This window comes from Giraffa tippelskirchi, chromosome 3 (genome assembly GCF_054371585.1).
Source record: "Giraffa tippelskirchi isolate mGirTip1 chromosome 3, T2T-mGirTip1v1.2.pri, whole genome shotgun sequence".
Classification (NCBI taxonomy): domain Eukaryota; kingdom Metazoa; phylum Chordata; class Mammalia; order Artiodactyla; family Giraffidae; genus Giraffa; species Giraffa tippelskirchi.
The window spans coordinates 49,920,389-49,941,068 of NC_137277.1; the positions used below are offsets into that span (position 1 = coordinate 49,920,389).

Genomic DNA, 20,680 nt, shown 5'->3' on the forward strand with positions numbered 1-20,680 from the left:
GCGTGCTCTTCGGGGCCTCCCAGCCTGGCGCGCCCTGCTGTCCTCTTTTTGTGGCCGAAAATTCCTACCCATTTCCCAGACCCAATCGAAAGGTAATTCACATTCCAGGAAGGATGCCCCCAATCCACCCACCTTCCCGCTCTCCTGCAAGAAAGTCTGAGATACAACCATTCCTCATCACAGGAAAGGGGGAAGAACTGAAAGACACTTCTGCAGCCAAGATTTTTTAATGCAATTTTTCTTTTTTTAATGATCACAGTGAAACCCACTTGGGAGGCAGGCCCTGGTATTCTGCTGCCATAGTCAGAGTGGAGTGAGGACCCCACAAGGGGTGGAGAAGCGGCAGTGGGGCTGGAGAACTGAGACGGGGCAAAGAAGGGGCGGTGGGGGAGGGAGAGAAGGAAGCCTGGAGCCTCCATAAGCATTCAGATGGAAGGTGAGGGCTTCCCTCCCCTGCCTCATCCTCAAGGGACGGTGGGGGTGGGGGTTCTTGAAGATAAAAGAAAGCCCCACTTTTGGCCACAGTCCCTTCCCCAGGCCAAAGGGAAGAAGACAAGGGCAGCAGACAAAGGCCAGGGAGCCCAAGAAGGGGACCAAGAAAGAAGGAGCAAGTAAAACAATCAGGGGACACCACCCATTCATGGTGGAAACAATTTGACATAAAAACCTCAAGTTTTCTAGCCCCTGGTGGGGGTGGGGAAAGGAAGTGGAATCCAGGGATTCAGAAATCAACACCCCCAGTCCAGGGGCAGGTGCCCGGCTGTGAGGGGGGTGCGGGAAGGAGGCGATCCCCACAGGGCACTAGGTCACCTGCTCCGTGGGCCTCATCTGGATGTCTCCGATCTGCGGAAGGCACAAGGCTTGAGGAAGCCGGGACGCTCCCCCCAACCTCTTAAGGCCTCCCCACTCTCCGCCTCTGGGATGGCTGGGCTCCTCCAGGGGACGGACAGCCAAGGCCAGACTCACCTGGACATGTGGGGGGGTGCTGAGGACATAGATGACGGCCTCGGCCACGTCCTCAGGTTTGAGACACTGGGAGCACCGGGGGAAAGGGGTGAGGTGAGGACAGAATGGATCCAAGGTCCTCCCCACCAGGGAGGTCCTCTCCAGCATCCACGTTCCCTCCCCCACCCTCCAGGAGAGGCGACGGGCTGGCTAGAAGGCCAGGGCTCCCTCTGCCTTAGGGAGTGGGTGGCTTCACTGGGCCCCACCTTCATGTGTTCATAGGTGGCAGCTGCCTTCTCGGGGTCCTTGTCATGGAGTTTGAAGGCGAACTGTGTCTCCACCACTCCTGGAGAAATGCACTGGGCCAACAGAGAGAGCCTGCTCAGGAGCTGAGCCCCGGCCAGAGGTCAGGCCTGGGGCGGGGGGCTGGGAGGGAAAGGACGGAGGCCACAGGGCCCCAGTCTCACAGGGACGGCTGCCCGAGGTCCAGCGGCCACCTCCACCCTCCACAGCTGCCACGGGGGTGGTTATCAGAATGATTCCTACCAGCTACAGGGCCGTTAAGCCAGGTCAGCTTTACAAAGTGGCTTCCCTTAAGACCTCATAACCTGCTAGGTGTTTTCATCTCCAGTTTACAGCCGGGAAGACTGAAGCATGGCGAGGTTGAGCGAGCCGCCCAGCTCATGCAGCCTTCCCGGGGAGAACCCCAGTCCTGCTTTCTGGCCGTGGCTTCCCACGGTCCCTTGTGCTCCCTCCACCCCCTGCCCCCACCTCCTATGCTCCTTTCAAGTCAGACCCTCTCCCGCCTCAAAGACATGCGGGGACTTGACTGAGCAGGGCCGCGCAGGCAGCAGCAGAGCCTGGGAAGCCTGTGCCCAGGACCTACGCCCGGGCTCTGAGCGGTGCACCGGGCCGCGGGCTCCCGGGGCCACAAGTGTGTGCGGCGGGGAGGGGCCGGGGTCAGGTCACCCCTCACCGTGGCTCGGATGTGGGTCTGGGCCTCCCGGAGCTCTTGCCTCAGCCCCTCCGTCAGTGCGGTGACAGCGTACTTGGTAGCGCTGTAGAAATGGGTCACGGCCGGGGGTGGCACTCGGTGGCCACTCATGCTGGGCGGAGGGAGGGAAGGGGAAAGGAGAGAGTGACGCCCGGCCCACTGCCAGACCAGCTGCCCCCCAGGTGCCTCCTAAACATCAGGGACCGTCCTCCCGCCACTCAGCCGGCTTGTCCATGTCGGGCAGCTCCTCCGGGCCCCCTCCTCCCCCAAGGCCTCCCTCCATGGACCCCAGGATTCCCTCTTCAGTCCACGCAGGCTGTCAAAGCTCTCTCCCTTTCACCCGTGTAGTTCAGAGAGGGTTCTCATAAGAGTCTATGGCACAGAGGCCGTGTCTCCGTGGGCGCCCCCGTGACAGAGACTCTAGTCTCTGTGTCACAGGGTGAGGTTCCTGCTGCGGCCTGAGGAACGGAGAACCCCGGTCCCAGGAGGGCCCCCAGGCCTCATCCACCAAGGGGCCGAGCTACCCCTTCCAGCCAACGAGGGGCTGGCGTTTGCCACGTACTCTTCTTCCCCCACTGGAGGAGGACATGGCAACCCACTCCAGTTTTCTTGCCTGGAGAATCCCATGGACCGAGGAGCCTGGAGGGCTACAGTCCATGGGGGTCGCAAAACAGTCGGACATGACTGAACAACTAAACAACCACAACAACGTTCTTCCCTGCCCCCAAGTTGTGCCATCTGGATGTTAACTGGGTGTGAAATCCATATTCTACCACCTGGGGGGAAACTGAGGTCCAAAGAGGTCAAAGGAGCCACAGCAGATCACTCTGCTGGGAGGGTGGGGGGTGACCTGAGCCCTAGCCCCCGCCGCCCGCCTTACCTGTTGATGTTGATGATGTGTCCATCATCCACCTTCCGCTCCCTCATGGACTGGTAGGCTTCCCGTGTGCAGATGCTGAGGGCCAGAACGTTCACCTGTGGGCCGGGGGAGCAATGCGTGTCTGCATCTTTGGGCCCGTCTGAGCAGGTGATGGAGCCCCAGAGCACCCTGGCGGAGGCATCCCAAATGGGGGCTGGGTCCTACCCGAGACCAAGGACAGGCCAGGGCCGTGTGCCTTACGTGCCCCTCCCCCATCCAGCCAACAGCCCCCGCTGACAGCAGAGGCACCTCCCCTCCCTGGGTGATGCCCTCAAGTTCCCATATATTCGGGAACAGACACCACCCCTCCCCAGAACCCACCCATGATCCAGGAGCTCTCCCTGTCTTGGCTGTCTCCTCTGCCTCAGGGAATTCACCCCCTTTTCTTCCCCAAATGCCCTACTCTTCTCTGGGACAGAGTCACTGGCTCTCCTCTCTCCAAAACAGCCTAAAATCCTTCCTTTAAAAATCTCTTTCCTTGGGACCGAGCTCAGCCTTTCCCCACCATACCCCGCTGCTCTCTGTGCCTTTCCCTTGAGACTAGAATGGACGGGAGAAGGCTGGCCCTCCGTCCTTCCACGCTGTCCTCCAACCTCCATCCCATTTACAAGACTTGGCACAGGGGGTGCGGTCACGTGTCACTGCATGGCAAGGGACCTCCCAAGGGCATGAGGGCTTCCTGCCTTCCGTGGATCCCACCCACTCCTGCTCCTCCGGCAGAGGTGACCCCCAGACCCCAGCCTGCAGGGAAGAGAGGCCCGACGGAAGTGTCTCTGCTCTAAAACGCCCGCCCAGCCCCATCACTTAGGCTCGCCCAGGAGGACAAGCAGAGATAAAACTTTCAGCGGGCCTTCTCTCTCTCCTTCAGGGGAAGAGAGGAGACCAGCTGGGAGGTCAGATGTTTCTCTTTATCAGGTGTCAGAGCCAGGCATCTGGACAGAACATTCCTGGTGTGAACCTGGCCCCCCCCCTCCCCCGGCATTCACAGCAGGACACAGACAGTTTCCACCCCTGCTTTTGGTCCTCTTAACAATGTGGGTTTGTGGGGCAGAGAACTCAGCTCCTGGGGACGGAGGGATGGAGTAGGAGAAACTAGGAGAAACAGATCCCCTCGGACCAGGGGAGCGAATCTCCTAGATCTGGGGGTCAAGGGTTCCCTGTTGTGATCACTGATGTGGTTCTATTGGGAGATGCCTCATAAGATAATTCTAAGAGAATGACATAATGTTTGAGCTGAAAGGGGTCTTAGGGATTTCATATACATGCCTCGCTTTACAGTCAGGCAAGCTGAGGTCTAGGGTTTAGAGACACCCTGACTGCAAGTGAGGTCCACAACTTGGATCTCCAGAAGGTTCTCTGAGGGCAAGGGCAGGGCTCCATATCCCTGTTCAACGTTTCAACCTGTGTTGCTCATTTCTGGGCCCAAGCACCTGTCAGGTGCTAAATCTATTGTGAGCACATATGAAAAGTCTTGGGGGGGGGGCGGATAGAAACATTCCATTTACACACCGCTTTCCACTTCTCAGAATTAGTTTCATACCCTGAAGGTACTGCCCCATATAACAATCTGGAGGTTGAAAACCCATGCCCTGAAGGCTATGCTTGGTCTACAAGTGGTTTTAAAACATTCTAAAATTAATTTCCAATCTGTATTAGAAGGTTTCTTTCATTCGAAAATATCTATGGAGTGTCTGCAGGCTGAGGCTATGACAGAATAAAATAGACAAAAGTCCTTGCATTTCTGGAGCTGAGGTTTTGGTGAATGGGGTGGGTGGGGGTCTCCATGGAAATCGATGCCCCCCGCTGCTCTCAGAGAAGCCACACGATCTGGCCACACGGGGCCTGCACTTGCCTGGACTGCAGCGGGGGCCCCCTCCATGGCCAAGTGCTTTCCCGTGTGACACCCCCTACTCTTTGGGTTCCTACCTGGCCTCAGGGGACACTGGAGTTTGTGATCCCAGACATTGATGGTCTAGGTGCAGTTTATCACAATTAATACGTGACAAGACTGAAGCTCAGAGAGAGTGACGACCTGCTAAAGCCACATGGTTACTGGAGGGGCTGAATGAGACCATCATCCTCATCATCTCCTGCCTCTGGGTTCCTTTTCTTCCCATAAGACCGTGTCCCCAAGCACAAAGCTGACACTTCGGGACATCTGACTGACGGTAGTTTTCTTCCCTACCAAACTCCCTTCCAAAAGATGGAAATCAGCTTTTAAGCACTGCCACCAGGGGCTCAGAGGAAAGAAGAATGGAAAAGATTTGGCCATTTGTCTACTCTCTCTCCCTCTGGGGAGGAGAAGCAGGGGAAACTCAAAGTGCCCAAGGTAGAAAGCTGAAGCCCCCTCTCCCTAGATGTCTATCTTCCTGCTTTCCTCCTGGCCACAGACGTCTATCTTCCTGCTTTCCTCCTGGCCACTGATGTCTATCTTCCTGCTTTCCTCCTGGCCACAGATGTCTATCTTCCTGCTTTCCTCCTGGCCACAGATGTCTATCTTCCTGCTTTCCTCCTGGCCACTGATGTCTATCTTCCTGCTTTCCTCCTGGCCACAGATGTCTATCTTCCTGCTTTCCTCCTGGCCATAGATGTCTATCTTCCTGCTTTCCTCCTGGCCACCGTGACCCCCCTCCCCCCACCCCACAGGCCCCCACCCCCAGCCCTTACATTGAACATTTCCTTCCAGCCACTGGTGCTGCCTGAGAGCAGGGTGTCAGGCCGGGCCAGGCCAGCGTTGTTGATGCAGATGTCCACACCGCTGTGCTGAGAGCGGACTGCCGAGAACATGGAGAGGATGTCCTCCTCATTCGACAGGTCACATCTGTAGGGGATCAAAGTCCCGGGGTAGCCTGCACTCTTACATTCGGCAGCCAGCTCCTATGAAACCCAACAGGGGTCTAACTGGGATGAGCTGCTCACTCCACACACAACCCCCGCCCCCCCTCACCCTCAGACCCCACGTCGCGCTGTCACCGTTCACAGAGCTCTCGCCTTTGGTGGCCATCTGGCTGCCACCTGGGCCATCCCCACAGCCTGACCTCTTGGGTCAAAGTCCAGGGGTGAGAGCAGTCCCTGAGGGAGGGTGGGGGAGGCTGAGATCATCAGTGGAGGAACCTCCCAAATAAACTCGAGTCTTCCGTTCAAGAAGGGAGCAGTTTCTCGGGCTCTGGGGTGGGGTGGGGGGTCAGAGAAGGGGCCTGGGGATCCTGGGAATGGAGAGATGTTTCTTTTCTCTTTCCCAACAGGAACACACCTCTGCTCATAGCCTCACTCCACCCCATGCTTCTTCCACCAGCGTCCAGAGTCACCAGGACCTCGATTTGCTTCTCTCCCATCACTCTACCAACCCCTCTCAGAAGGGCTTATATCTAAATGATTGCTGTCCCTCCACAAGCTGCAGCCAGCTGGCTCAGAACCCTCACACAAGATTTTTCACTTTTTAGTTGAGCTCAATGGCCAGTCTCCCCTTGCTCTGCCTATAGAAATTGCCAGGAAGTCAGGAGAGTCTTTCTTTCTGACCCATGGTGCAACACCCTCCACCCCAGTTTCTCTGGAGACTGTGAGCCAAGCCAGGTAGCAGGTGACACTGGGCACCCCCTGGGCACTATGAGGGCCCTCAAGACACTAAGGATCCCTGAGAGAGAAAGGCCACTGAGAGATGGCTGAGGTAAGCGGCCATTCAGAAGCAGGAAGAAAACCGGCTGTGTGATTGCTTTGGAGGCCAGTGACCGGGCACCTGAGCCTCCTCAAGGTGACTATGGACATGTGGGGGGGCGGGGGGGCCAGGGCAGGGAGCCCTAGAGGAGGGCCAGCTTGGTCTGCTGCCTTGGAACACCATCCTACTCCCAAACCAAGCCGGGAATAAAGGGCTCAGTCAGGTGACCTAGGAAATGCTTTTCTGCTTTTAACTTTCCATGAGTTTAAGTGGTACAGTCCTCTGGGACTCAGAAGTCCCCCTTCACCCAATTTCACCTACTCAACATTTCACCTGCTCAACGACCCCCTCAGCAAACAGGGCTTCTCACTGTAGGAGGTCAGAACTCAAATTTTGTTTGAGTGTCAATGAATGAATCCATCAACCAATCAAGAAAAGCAGATGGTGGGCAAAGCAGCCTGAAATTCTCCCCTCTCCTGGCATGCAATTTCTCCATTCCTCCTCCAGACTCAAAGCCCTGCAGCAAAGCCACAATGTAAGGACTGATAATACATGTCTCTCTGTCGTCTTGTTGTCCTACCTGTCCGCATTATCCTCAAAAAGGACCTGAAATCATGGCAGTCCCCTCACAGCAGAGCCATCCCGCCTCATTAAAGGAGTCCTCCTGGGGGGCAAGTGATCAGTCGGGGGCTCTCCTCAGGGTTCAGGGACCCCTTTCCTGGCTGGTTTGCAGTGGGGGTGGAAGTAGGAAGAGAAGGCAAAAGTGGCTTTAGAATCAGAGAATCAAGTGGCCTAATCCCTTGATCCTCTAGGCTCCTGAGTGGAGGCGAGCCCTGAGCACCTCAGAATAGGAGAAAGGGAGGGGCAGTGTGGGGCAAGGGTATAGCCAGGTGACCTTGGAACCATCTAGGAGCTATAAAGCGTACCTTTGGTCGGCAGCAGGGGAGGGGACAGGCCTCCCTCCTGTACACCTTCCTGCTCGGCCCCACCCAAGGCCTCCTCACCCTCTTCTTGCCCCGGAGACTTTGAGCAAGGGTGGAGGTCAAGCTCAGCACCAGCCCAAACCCTGACGGGGGTCCTGCCCGAGGTAAATCCAAAGTGCTCCTATGATGGAAACTGATCATCCGTCTTCCTCCCTGCTCCAACACAGCCAACTTCATTTCCTTTTTCTCTGAGCTCTTATTGCTCACAACCCTTGGGGCTCCCAACCCACATTAAGAGAAAAACCAGGGGGTTCAGTTCCACGTTGCTTTGTCCCCCAGAGCACACAGGTTCAATGCCCTGGTTTACCTGCTCAGTCCCACCTGTGACAGTGAAACTGAAAAAAAAAAATCTATATATACATCCCATTTGTCCCTTATGTCCATCGAGGAGGGGTTAACCCTCACCTTCAGGGGAAGGTGGAGCTGAGCCTCTTCGGAAAAGCTCCACTCCCACTCCAACCCCACTCAGTCCTGGGTGAAAAATGAGCAGGATCAAGTCGTCTAGCTCCTGCTTGCTTTGTTTGGCTTTGTGGGCTAGGTCTGGGAACCAGAGGAAGCAATCCAGTAGCCAGCTTAGCCACTGAGGCCAGAAAGCTTTCTTCCTTTCTCCCTGGCTTCTCCTTTTCTCAGCCAACCTGAGCCGGCAGGTAGGCAAGCAGCAGAAAAGATGCCAGGGAGTCAGAGACTTGGTATACTAGAGCAGAGGCTGTCAGGAAAAAAGCTCCCTAACGGACAAGACTTTAAAAAGCAAAGATAGAGTCCTGCCCTGAGGGATCCAAAAGCCTTCTCCACCAACTAGGCATCCACCTCTCTTGCCCCTGAGTCCGCTGCAAGTGGCCCTGGGGTGGCGGGCAAGAGGGCAGCGTGACATCTTGGCTCCGACCGCTCCCCATCCCCCACCTGGACCCAAGCCCGGCGAAAACGACGCCACCCGGAGCCACTCGCTCCCCAGCAGGGCCTTACCTCGATGTTGCCTACGGTGCGGGCACAACCCACCACCTTCAGACCCTGCTGGACCAGGGCCCGGGCCACGGCCGCGCCGATGCCCCCCGAGGCTCCCGTCACCAGTGCCAGGCGGTCACGCCACCGCTCCATGCCGGCTCTGGCCAGGGTCCCGAGCCGCCCGCCCACCTCGCTCTGGGAGCAGAGCACTGGGATCGCCGAGCTCCGCCCTAGGTCGTGTGGGCCCGGCCGCTCTCTTGTAACCCCCGCGGCGCCCGCAGTCGACCTGCCCGCATCAGAGCTACGCCAGGACCTGCCTCCACTCTGGCCGGCCTCCGCCCCCTGCTCCACCCTCCGCTCCTCGGCTATCGGCCACATCTCGGCTGGAGGACGACGCGGGCCGGCGGCCCCGCCCCGTCCCTGCCGCGCGAGCACGGCCCCGCCCCCGCCCCGCCCCGCCCCTGCCGCGCGGGCACGGCCCCGCCCCTTCCGGCCATCGCCCGGTCCCCGCCTGGTGGAAACTGCTTCTCGCGGGACTGGGCGTGAGGGTCCCGAGAGTTTGTAAGCCTGTTTCCCCGCTGTGAGCTCTTACACTTGGAAGAGAAGGAGGCTCAGCGCGTGCTTGCACCAGGCCCGAGGACGCGCGTGCTGGCCTCTTGCTCTGTCCGCCGTCCCTATCCTGACCCAAAGGCCAGGAAGAGAAATTACGGGGCACTTAAGGTGACGCCACTGCCTTCCTCAACCAGCCAGTGGCTGATGGGACCGGTTCAGCTCAGAGAAGGTTGAGCCTCTCAGCGGTCAACGCTGGGTGACCTTGGGACGGGCTTTCAACCCTGCGTGACCCCTTGGCCTTTCTAACCGAGGAGAACTCATGGTTAAAAATGGAAACACTCCCAAGTACAAGTGCATTGGGGTGGAGGGAATTGTATCCCTAATGACCTACAGTCTACAACTTCGCTAAGCCCCCCTACTCCCGCTGGAGCAAATATATCACGGTGTATGCGAAAGATAAAAGCAATGGCTAACATTTATTGAGCGCTTACTGTGACAGGCACAGTAAAATATATTTTAAGCACCTCAAATATATGAATGTGCACAAAAGCCCTATGAGATTCAACGTATTAACACTGTCATTTTATAGGATATACCGAGACAGATGAGCCTGGCTTGGGTGGCAAGCAGTCCAGTATCAGGCCAGGGGATGTGTTCTGAAACTGCCTTCACTGTGTCCTCCCTTGTCTCTTCTTCGGTTGTTGGTTCTGTTCGAAGTAGAAGTCACTTTGCTGACCACTAAGGATATTCCATCAAAACACTGAATACTGCCTCACTTCTGCATTCTTTATATAGCCATCCTTCCAAAGAGAAAACATCTCTGCTGGAATCCCACCACTGCAACCAATGGAATAAGCCATGAATGTGGCTGGTGTATTCACTCAGCAAGCACTCCTGAGTTTGGCCCCACGAGCAAAGATTAAAACAAAACCAGCCCCTGCTTAATTTAGGAATCTCAAGAGAAAACTTGACTGCAACAGGTGGTGGAAAGAGGATTGGGCTCAGAGCCAAGGGCTGTGGGAGAACCCTTAGTCATTTTTTTATGGATTCCAGGATGAAAGCAAACAAGGGTCAGAAAGGAATTACTTATTTTATCTCTGCCCCAGTCCCTGAACAACACTTGGATTTGAAAAGACAACTCAGGAGGTGGCTCAAAAAAATACCAACTACAAAAGTTAAAATCTCACTAAGCTTCTGCTGTTGCCCATTTGAAATCTGATTAAGTGGTAGAAAATCCACAAGGTTCCCTCCATCCCCAGTGCACAGAGGTACTGACCACCCCACCATTTGTCTGCTGCCCACCAAGTATTATCAACATGTAGACACAAAGCTCTAAGCACATGATTTTACTGAACTATTGACTCAACCTTTTAAATGGCAGCCAAATGCTACTCCTAGGGGAATCTCACCTTCAGTACTCACAGACAGCTTGTGCAAACAGTAAACTGTAAAACCAGAGTGACTTTATTGTTGGAAACCAGATAAGGAACAGGCACTTACACAGACCGCAGTGTGGTCAGCTCTCAGTGTAGCCTTCGGCTCCCAGTTCTCTACGTGCGGAGTAACTACTGACCAGGCAACCCCTGGTTGAAATTCTGCCCAAGTTTTGCTTTCATTCTTCTAGTTCAATCTGAACCTCTGAACTTAAGGTGCTTTGTGTTATGTTATCAAGGAGCATTATAAATAACAGCAGTTAAAAACCTCACAAGGAAGTACAATGCTAGTCAGTATTTAAAGGTATCGCAGCAAATTTATTCCTTCAGAACAATAAACGAAGCTAGCTGCTTTTCTCAGCTGTCAACTCTGACGAAGAGGAGAATTTCTGTCTTCAACAGCCTGTATCTCTCTCCTCATTTGCTCTTCATCTTCTATAACATCATCACTGGTCAAGTACCAAGACCAGAGGTGGCTAATTAAAATACTGACACACATTAAGTAGAAACATGTACACCAAATTTTACTATGCGTATTAATAAATATTCTTTATTTTAAATTTTGCACATTGCGCTTTAACATTACATCCAAACATTTCGCAAGTGGATGTCTACTTTGTAAAACCATATATTCAGCTCATTGTCATTTCTGTACAGAAGTATAAGTACAACATTACTTTTTGCCACTAAGTTGCTTTTTTTAGTAAGTCTCACAGGAAGAGAAACATGTAATGAAAAGAGATGGCTTAAATCATATGGCAGGCCTGCGCAGCCACACAACTAAAGACACAAGCCTGAAGAAAGAACAAACTAATGAGGTTACCTCCACCGTCTCCCAAAACAAGAAAGAATCACATTGATTTAAGATAAAATTTTGCCATAAGTCACTAAAATTAAAGAGTTTTTTTGAAAGAGAAGGCGCAGTAGTCATCTTGAGTGTTTCATTGAAAGACAGAGCTATTTATTTAATTTGCTCCAGCCGTTGTCAACCAGCCACTACAAATGGGCCTCTTGTGATCATTTAAGCGGCAGTATTTATTAAATTTCTCCTTCAGATGCTGTCGGTATTGTTCTCTATTGCTGTAGAAAGACTGGTTATTAGCCATAAATGACTGTATTTCATCTTGTGAGATAAAGATTTCCTCATCTGAAGTACATTCAGACTCATCCTGCAAATTAAAGCAGTAGTTAAGACTGACTTAAATGAAGAATGCAAAATGCTATGCTAATAGAAGACAGCTAAAAATTAAAGCGGCTAGTTTTTTTAATTCAGTCACATAAAGCCTTTAATTAGAATGTTTACAGGATAAGCAAAATGTCATTCTGCCTTGGAAAGTACTAAGTAAGAATAAAATGGAACTCAACTTGATTTAAAACTTGGTCTATAATTTGTCCTAGAAGCCTACAAGCAGACTACTAACACAACTTAGCCTTAAAAAGTGATTAATTAGAGATGGTTATTAATAGCTACCAAATTTTAAATAATCTGACTTTTCTCTGGCTGGTTCTATGTTGAAACGTTTATCTCCACAAGTTAGGTAAAATATAACCTTTTTAAAACTTATGAAATATACAGTATCACCAATAAACTTTACAACTATATAAAAAAGAAAAAAGCTAGTATTGTAAAGGATTTGTTTCCCTTGGAATTCTATAATGACTACAAAAAAGATGCCACCCTTTTCTTTCCTTGTCCCTCCTCCAAATTCCACACGAACTATGGCCCGGGTTGCTTGGAATCAGGTATAAAATTCATCTAAAGTATAAAGACTGCAAGTCAATTATAAAAGATGTCCCAAGTTGTTATGCTTTTATCCTACATGACATGAAGGTTACATGAAGGAAGTAACCCAGAAAATGGGCTCTAGTTCAGGTTCTATAAACTTTCCTGGTCTGGAAGGTTGGCTACCATTAATTACCACTCAGAAAGGCAGCTTGCTTGTAACAACCCCCACCAAGGAGTCAGACTCTTGGACTTGATGCTAACCCTCTGTGCCTCTCCCAACTAGTCTCTTCTACCTTTGAGACAAAGGAGGACAAGGAAATGTGCTCCAGAACAGTTACATAGTGGAAGACAGGAATGAAGTCACCAAAAAATAATGAAATACTGCTTAATACCCTCCTCCCATTCCCAATGTTAAACCCTCAAATACTGTCTCCTCCCACATCTACCCCATCAACAATCAGTTATCCACAAAAAGATATTATGGCTTACTTACAAGGAGTTCAACTAAGCTCTTGGCACCTTTTCCAGAATCAGGACCAAACGATGTTTCTGTAGGTTCTGCAAACTGTGGTACATTCTTCCTATGCTCAAACCAAGGCAGTGGCTGCCCACCCTTTTCAGAGCTGCAACAGCTTTCAGGATGTGCATCTTTGGTCTTGTCACGGTGAAACACTGTGTGCATGGTATTTCCTGAGGTCTCTCGATTACCTGGATCTGTGATACAGCTTCCAAGCTTTTGGATCTGAAACCACAGCAAAAGTATCTCTCAGGTAAAAAGGCAGTTGGTTGTTGTTTAGTTCCCAAGTCGTGTCTGACTCTTTGCAACCCCATGGACTGTAGCCTGCCAGGCTCCTCTGTCCATGGGATTTCCTAGACAAGAATACTGGAGTGGGCTGCCATTTCCTTCTTCAGGGGAATCTTCTTAATCCAGGGATCGAACCCGAGTCTCCTGCTTGGCAGGCAGGTACTTTACCACTGAGCCAAGGAAGCCCCAAAAGACAGAGCATAACAGCAATGACTATTTTTTAAAGAAAAACAAATGCCCTGAGAGTATGTTAAGATTTTAACAAGAATACAGAACAACAGCAACAGCCGGCAGTTACTAGGCATTTACTGCGCACCAGTGGTAAATAATCTGCCTGCCAACACAAGAAACACAAGAGATAAGGGTTTGATCCTTCAGTCGGGAAGATCCCCTGGAGTAGAAAATGGCAACCTACTCCAGTACTATTGCTTGGGAAATTCCATTAACAGAGGAGCCTGGTGGGCTACAGTCCAGGGGGTCACAAAAAGTCAGACACAATTAAGCATGCACACACAAACACTATGCTAACCCATCAATATAATCTCATTTCATCTTCACAGAATCTGATCTGACAGGGATTATTATCTCCATTTTACAGCAGGGAAAACAGATCAAGCAAACTGCTCAAGATTACAGAGCTAACAGATTAAAAACTATTGTGAAAAAATGAATTGGATTTATGTCTCACATGGACTGTTGGACAAACGACCACACATCAGACACACATGCCTATAAAAATCACAAGAGGAGCAATCAATGGAACTACATAGGTATTCATTCTTAAAAAAAAAAAGCCTAGTGACTAAGGTGTGTCGTGACTAAGCCACCCCAAGGAAAAGAGCAAAGGTTTAAGAATGACACTTTATGACACTTACATGTTCATCACATTTCAACATCTTGCTTTTCTTTTTCTTCTTTTTATTTTTTCCTTTGGTGGTGTTCTCTTCAGAATTTGCCCAACATTCAACACAACTATCACCATCATCCTCTTTGTCTTCACAGTGATGAACACAGGAGTCATCACCTGCAGAAATCAGTAATTTCTTATTTATGTGCTTAACTCAGCCATGTAGCAGAAATAATTGGGAAGCTTAATCTGAACCTACCGTGTTCATCATGATTACAAATGCCTTCAGTGCAGGCAACATCTGAACCCTCCCGAGAGCCTGTCTCACTCCCTTCCATGCTAGATGAATATCCACAATCACTGCCATTACAGTGTGGCGATAAGCCTGAGAACAAACCAAGCAAGTTACTATTAACATGCCAATCAATATACTGAGACAGAGGATAACCCAAATGGGGACTACATAAAAATTTCAAAACCGATGGCTTACTGAAAGTAAAAAGTACATTAAATAATGAAAATGTGACTGGAGACTTACAGTTTTTTATTATTGTTTAACAAATCAAATACCGTAAGTGTTTGACTAAATTATATGATATTCTTGGGTCTATAAAGCAGTTCCTAACCTTCAAGTTACAGGCTCTCTAAAAGCTCTTGTATTTAAAAGAAAGAAAGAATAAACTTAAGAGTTAATATTTTTTAAACTATTTACTTACCTTTCTTTATTTTAGGGGACCCCAAAAGATTGCCACTGCTAGGACAGGTACAGGATGTATTTTCATTGGTAACAATTACTTCTACACAACTATTACCATCTTCAGTGCTGCCACAGGCTTTGCAGCTGTTTTCTATGAAGTCTGTTTCCTTGAAGGATCAATATTAAGAGATAGTAAAAATGGCTATATTTCAATTTCCTCAACATTAACTAATTAGATAAAGATAAAAATTAAAGAAAAAAAACTATTCTCATGAAGATCAATTCATTCAAAAACCTGGAACCAACTAGAACCAAATCAAGACCTTAATGGTATCAGGAAAGTCTAGGACAACTGTTCTCCAAAGTGTGGTCTGCTGGCTCCAGGGGTTCCCTAGATCAAAACCATTTTCATCCTAACACTAAGATGTGATTTGCCTTTTTGTTGTCTTGACACTTACACTGATGGTATAAAAGCAGTGGTGGGAAAAGCTGCTGGTGCGTTAGCACAAACCAAGACAGAGGCAACCAAAGTGTGTACCAACAGTCACTGTATTCTTCACTTGTCAAGCATTCTCATCGGAAATAAACAGAGATAAAAGGATATTTCACTTATCAATGTCTTTGATGCAACACTAAAAATATTAATTTTATTAAATACCAACTCATGAAGTAGAGGTATGCTTAAAGCATTTTTGATGGATACCAATGTATGATTGTCTCAAGGAGAAGTACTTGTGCGATAGTTTGAGTTGCAAGCTAAACTAGCTAGAATACCAGCTTCACTTGAAAGAGAGGATAAAAGACAAACTATGGTTATTCAGACTTGAATATTTAGAAGACATTTTCTCAAAAATAAATGAAGTCAGTCCAACTCTTAAAAAGAAAAAAAGACAGTATTTGTTGTCACTAATAAAATTTAAACTTTCAAACTACAATTAGAATTTTGAAAACTTGTATATACAAGCACAATGAGATTGAAGCTTAAGACCTTTCTAATGGGATGAACAGTGGTTTTAACATGATTGTCTGATGCTATGTAATGAAATGTCAATATCTGGGGAGATGTGCATAACTCCGTGAACCATTATGTTTTCAAATGACCAGTGCATGATGTTACAGAATCAGGCATGAATAAAATCTACTCAAAGTGCTGATGCATTTTAATTTAAAAGTATGAAAGGTCACTTTAAGGTGTCAGGTTCCACACTGTAAAAAATCTTTATGAAATTACCACCTGTCAAGTTATAATGCCAAAGAAGAATATCCACAACTATCTAAAAAGGTTTATATTAAAATATTCCTCTCCCCTTTTCCTATTATATGAGTGAAGTCAGACTTTATTCACATGCTTTAACCAAGCAACATATGCAAACAGACTGAATGCAGAAGCAGATAATGAGAATCTATCTGATTCCTTTTAAGCCAAATATTAAAGAGATTTGTAAAAATATAAAATAAAGCCACACTTCTCAAATTTTCCTAGAAAGCAGTTCTTTTTCACAATGTTATTCATGTTAACATTTAATAGGCTTATTATTTTTAAAAGAATTAACAAATAACTTAAAATTTCTCCACTTTAATTTCTAATACAATAAATGCTGATAAGTAAAATTCACATAAACAAAAGCTCACTGGGCACCCTAATTTTTAAGAATGCAAAAAGATCTTGAGACCAAAAGTTGAGAACTGCTCTAGGTCATGCATGGAGATAACTTTTCACATTTGGGCTTTGATCTAACAGAATACTAAGGTGAGGTAGCAAGATACAACTAATTATTGAACACTGTCTTTATAAAACAAACAACATTAAAGAGGTTGTTATACAGACTCCAGTAAGAAAAAAGCCAACGTACAAGCCAGAGGAACCAATGTTCTGAGAAAGCAGTGAAAGTGCTGAAATCTAGAAAAAAAGCCATATATTGTCAAGTCAACATTAAGGAATACTACCTTCTCTTGGCTTACTTCCTTTTCATCTGCTGTTTGTAAGGGAGTAGGGATATCACATACACATTTGTTTTTTCGTCTATTCTTCCGTTTCTGGCGCTTCTTTTCTTGCTTGAGTTCTCTTACTCGTTCCTCTTCTGAAAATTCTTCACAAAGTTGTTCCAATCGACTAATACCCTGTACTTTTTCCACAGTCATCTATTATAAAAACAAAGCTGAGACTGAATACTGGCTCAAACTTCCCTTTATTCTCCAAGGAAATTCTCACTTGTTAATTTTAAATATCACACACACAGAAACTGGCATTTCATGCTGCAATTTTTGTCTGGCAGTCCCCAAAAAGAATTTTAAATTTTAATACCTTAAATGATGACAGTCTTAAAATATCAGGAAATGAATGTACAACTAACTCCTATGGGAAAGGGAGACTTACACATACTCCAGTTTCAATCCAGAAATATTCTAGTTTTAAATTTCAGAATTTTAACACAGCAAAGTAAACATTCATCCTATTTCTTCATACAATGAGAACACTATTTAACCTGATTAAATGATCTAGTTTCTGAAGACACAAATACACAAAGAGAAAAGGAATAAGAAATCTTTTCGGCAAGAACGAACATACATCTCCTCAGACTCCCCAGAACAATGTTTAAAGTCCAAGGATGGGCTTTTGAAAAAGAGTTTATAGTTCTCATACCATTTTCAAAAGGGACAGGTGACCAGTTAAACAGTTATGACCATGCCCTAGAATATAACAGAATATTCACTAACCAAAAATTTATATTCTACAGAGCATAACTGAAAAAAGACGTTACTAAATCACAAGCACAAAACCCAATGCCAATATTATGAAGAGCCTTCAGTGTGCTTCTGAAAAGTAGCTCTCATATCATGGCATTCAGACAGCATTTATTTCATATTATTGGAAAGAAGCAGGCAAACTGGGACTCATTAAATATTTCTAATTTTGATGCTTATTTTGGGGCTGCTTTTAACTTATCAATAGTTATGTTTCATAGCAGCTTCTCATTAAATAATCATCAATTTCAGTTCTCTACTCTGAAAATGTCTAAAAATCAAGGCTGGCAGTGTGACAGGTTCAAAAAACAAAAAAAATCCACAAACTTGTTCTAAATTCCAGTTCTCCAGCAAACTCCTCTCCTAACCCTCCAGAGCCATGACCAGTGGATCACAGCTCTCTAAGGCAAGGTGAGAGCAGCGATTAAGATTCAGTCCACAGTTCACAACTTCCGCAGTGGTCCGTGGATAATAATTTGCCTGCCAATGCAGTGGACATGGGTTTGATCCCTGGTCTAGGAAGATTCCACATGCAGCGGGGCAAATAAGCCCATGCACCACAACTACTGAGCCCACACTCTAAAGACCCGGAAACCCAACTACTGAACCTGCAAGCTGCAACTACTGAAGCCCGTGCACCTAGAGCCTTGCTGTGCAACAGAGAAGCCATCACAGTGAGACGGCCACACACGATTAGCCCCCGCTCTCCACAACTGGAGAAAAAAGCCCATATGTAGCAAGGAGACCCCGGAGAAGGCAATGGCAACCCACTCCAGTACTCTTGCCTGGAAAATCCCACGGACAGAGGAGCCTGGTAGGCTACAGTCCATAGGGTCGCAAAGAGTCGGACATGACTGAGCGACTTCACTTTCCCTTTTCACTTTCATGCATTGGAGAAGGAAATGGCAACCCACTCCAGTGTTCTTGCCTGGAGAATCCCAGGGGTGGGGGAGCCAGGTGGGCTGCCGTCTATGGGGTCGCACAGAGTCGCACATGACTGATGCGACTTAGCAGCAGCAGCAGCAGCAAGGAGACCCAGTACAATCAATAAACAAATAATTAAAAAAAAAAAGATTCCATCTAATAACTAAGCAGTCCAGACACTGAAGCAGTCCACTGTTCTTACCTCAAAACTCTTGCGTAAAGCATCAACACCAAGATAGAAAAGCATCTGCCATGTCTGCTCTTCTGCCCGTAGTTTTTGCCAGATTCGATGCAGTCTTTCATAAAGATGAATTCCCAAGCAGGTCAGAACTTCTTCTTGAGCTATATCTATTGTCTTAGCATGCCTTTCTCTTCTCCTATAAAGGAGAATAAATCACACATGTTTCCTACAACTCTTAAGCTGAAACAGTAAGAGATCGGTAACACCTCTCTGCAGGTTCAGGTTTTAAATATAATCTGCATATCTAGTAAACAAACTAATAACAAGACATTTATACATTCAAACTCAACATATATATAAATACCCAAGCACACATGTATATTACCAATGCGAAATACACATGCAGGTAGAACTTAGTCCTAATATTGCTAAAAAGAAGGTAATTCAGGAACTGACCCTAAAGAGATGTTTTTGGGGGCCCAGAGACATCACATATTTAAGTGTCCAGCTCATAGCAGGTATGACAGTTCACCTTCCAATTATACCAAATGCCTACTTGGTTTTTGTTCTTTTTGATGGGGAATGGAGAAAGACAATGCCAAAATGATTCAATCCTGGGCAAAAGCCCTCTAGGCTAGTCTTTACTAGAAACCATCACAAACTTCAGTGATAGAAGTGGTGTTTGTATTCTAAATGACTAGCAGAAAATAGGTACTCAAATGACAGCTAATACACAAAACAAAGGGGGAGTCGGTTCGATGTATTCTGTGAACAATTTTTCCTGACTTTTTTACAACAAAGCCAGAGATAACATTTTAGGTTCCTCTGTAATTTAATAGTAACATCCACAGTTCATGAATTACATTCAGTAAAGTATTTCTTAAACCCCTATTGCAAAGATCTCGTTTCCTATGCAAAAACCACCAGTATAAACAAAATTTAAACATGGAAATGCATGGATGGAGGGGAGGAAAAAAAAAAATCCCTTCTAATCATTTTCAACTGAAAATGATAAGCTATAATAACGAAAGCCAAAAAAAGCCTTCCTACTTCAAGCAACAATGAACAGACGATGGATCAACACTTTCTCCCTTTTTTTTACTCAACTATGCATCTTTTAAAGAAAGCAAAATCTGTACAGGCACACTTTAATTTACACACGTATGTACTGAGGCCGAAGGATAAAATGAAGCAAAGCGCTAGATAGCCCATTCTAGCAAATTACATACTCATACCCTCCTGCGAACTCTGGCTCAGCACGACCCAGAAGATGTGCGATGAAGTCTGTCTCACAGCAAACATGAATGTGTCGCTCATGTGGACAGCACCGCAAGCCTTCATAAAGTGCAGCACAGTAGCCCTTCTCTTTGCTGCAATCAAGTTCACCAATAAGGATATTATAGGCTCGCAGGACTTTATTTTTGCAATCAGTACAAAACCTGTTGAAAAGAAAAATTTCAAAATTAAAAACTGGCTGTGTAATTATTTCATGAGGTATTTAACAGTGTACTAGACAATGACACTCCCCTCCCATATAGAGCATTAAAAAAAGCCTCCTCACACTGAAGTCATACACATATAAGGTCAATACACATTTAGGGATTACACAGCTATAGCTAGTTCTCCACTTGCAAATGATTTTTAAACTAGAGAAACATATGAGCCTAAAAGAATGAAGCAGATAAATACCTGTTAGTACAATACAGCCCAGGAGATATTAGTTGCCAAGGACTACGTATCTTCACTTCACGAGCTATCTGTGCAGGTCAGAAATAAAACAGAGGCTACCAACCAATGACTCTAGGATCCCTCTCCTTTCAGTCTCTGAAAATAGTTGGTATCTTCAACCAGTAAACCTTGATTCAAATGTTTACATTTTAATAAATACATCACTAGCTAAGTATTAATATGTAGGGTGGGGAGGGCAAGAATGGGAAAATGGTACATGTATTTTTAGTTTACTGGTAATTTCCAAAATGTCAAGTTCTTTCCTCCACACACACACAAAAAGTATGTTTCTCAACACACACATAAATAATATATACAACATATATGTAGAAATGTGGTTTCAACTTAAGTGTACATAATGTGGTAAAAGTGCAGAAGAGCCTGTGAAGTAGAAGGATGACAACATTTTCTTCTAGAAACCAAACATCATTCAATCAGAAAAGAAAAAATAGAGTCTGGTCTTTCTATTTTTGAATTCCTAAAATAAGGAAGAATTCGGTCAGGTGGAGAAGTCAGGCTCACAATATTAGTAATTGGCTCTCTGAGAAGATCAGCTGTGATGCAATGAGGAAATTTTGCTCCCTGTGATTTAAATTCATCTATC

At 47.0% G+C, this 20,680-nt stretch overlaps 2 protein-coding genes across 52 annotated transcripts in view; both read right to left on the reverse strand.

The window, feature by feature from the left end:
- Nucleotides 1-211: 211 nt before the first annotated feature.
- DHRS11 (dehydrogenase/reductase 11) lies at nucleotides 212-8,873 on the reverse strand. 2 transcript variants are annotated; one of them, XM_081584876.1, is made up of 7 exons: nucleotides 8,460-8,873; nucleotides 5,526-5,735; nucleotides 2,820-2,914; nucleotides 1,922-2,051; nucleotides 1,212-1,304; nucleotides 967-1,032; nucleotides 212-843 (listed from the first exon to the last, which is right to left on the reverse strand). In XM_081584876.1, the coding sequence occupies exons 1-7, from the start codon at nucleotides 8,814-8,816 to the stop codon at nucleotides 802-804; spliced, it is 993 nt and encodes a 330-aa protein (XP_081441002.1). In that variant the 5' UTR covers nucleotides 8,817-8,873; the 3' UTR covers nucleotides 212-801. The 2 variants fall into 2 exon arrangements, with proteins under 2 accessions (XP_081441002.1, XP_081441003.1); XM_081584877.1 differs by lacking the exon at nucleotides 1,212-1,304.
- A 2,072-nt stretch (nucleotides 8,874-10,945) lies between these two features.
- The window catches only part of GGNBP2 (gametogenetin binding protein 2), a 37,162-nt gene continuing 27,427 nt past the window's right edge, over nucleotides 10,946-20,680 (reverse strand). For 10 of the 50 annotated variants that reach the window (XM_081584953.1, XM_081584932.1, XM_081584939.1 and 7 more), the window contains 8 exons: nucleotides 19,578-19,787; nucleotides 18,370-18,544; nucleotides 16,446-16,640; nucleotides 14,518-14,665; nucleotides 14,061-14,186; nucleotides 13,830-13,978; nucleotides 12,643-12,891; nucleotides 10,946-11,592 (listed from right to left, as the gene is read on the reverse strand). In XM_081584953.1, the coding sequence (XP_081441079.1) occupies nucleotides 11,389-11,592; nucleotides 12,643-12,891; nucleotides 13,830-13,978; nucleotides 14,061-14,186; nucleotides 14,518-14,665; nucleotides 16,446-16,640; nucleotides 18,370-18,544; nucleotides 19,578-19,787 (1,456 nt within the window). In that variant the 3' untranslated portion in view covers nucleotides 10,946-11,388. Of the gene's footprint in view, nucleotides 11,593-12,642; nucleotides 12,892-13,829; nucleotides 13,979-14,060; nucleotides 14,187-14,517; nucleotides 14,666-16,442; nucleotides 16,641-18,369; nucleotides 18,545-19,577; nucleotides 19,788-20,680 lie in introns of all 50 variants that reach the window. The other 40 variants (XM_081584955.1, XM_081584933.1, XM_081584921.1 and 37 more) reach the window with 7 other exon arrangements.

Bases quoted from the DNA above. Each gene is read 5' to 3' on its own strand.
- DHRS11 (XM_081584876.1), bottom strand. From the start codon at position 8,816: ATGTGGCCGATAGCCGAGGAGCGGAGGGTGGAGCAGGGGGCGGAGGCC. The intron at 2,052-2,819 runs GTAAGGCGGGCG...CCCTCCGCCCAG, and splicing joins CACATCATCAACATCAACAG to CATGAGTGGCCACCGAGTGC. The intron at 844-966 runs GTGAGTCTGGCC...TGCCTTCCGCAG, and splicing joins GCACCCCCCCACATGTCCAG to ATCGGAGACATCCAGATGAG.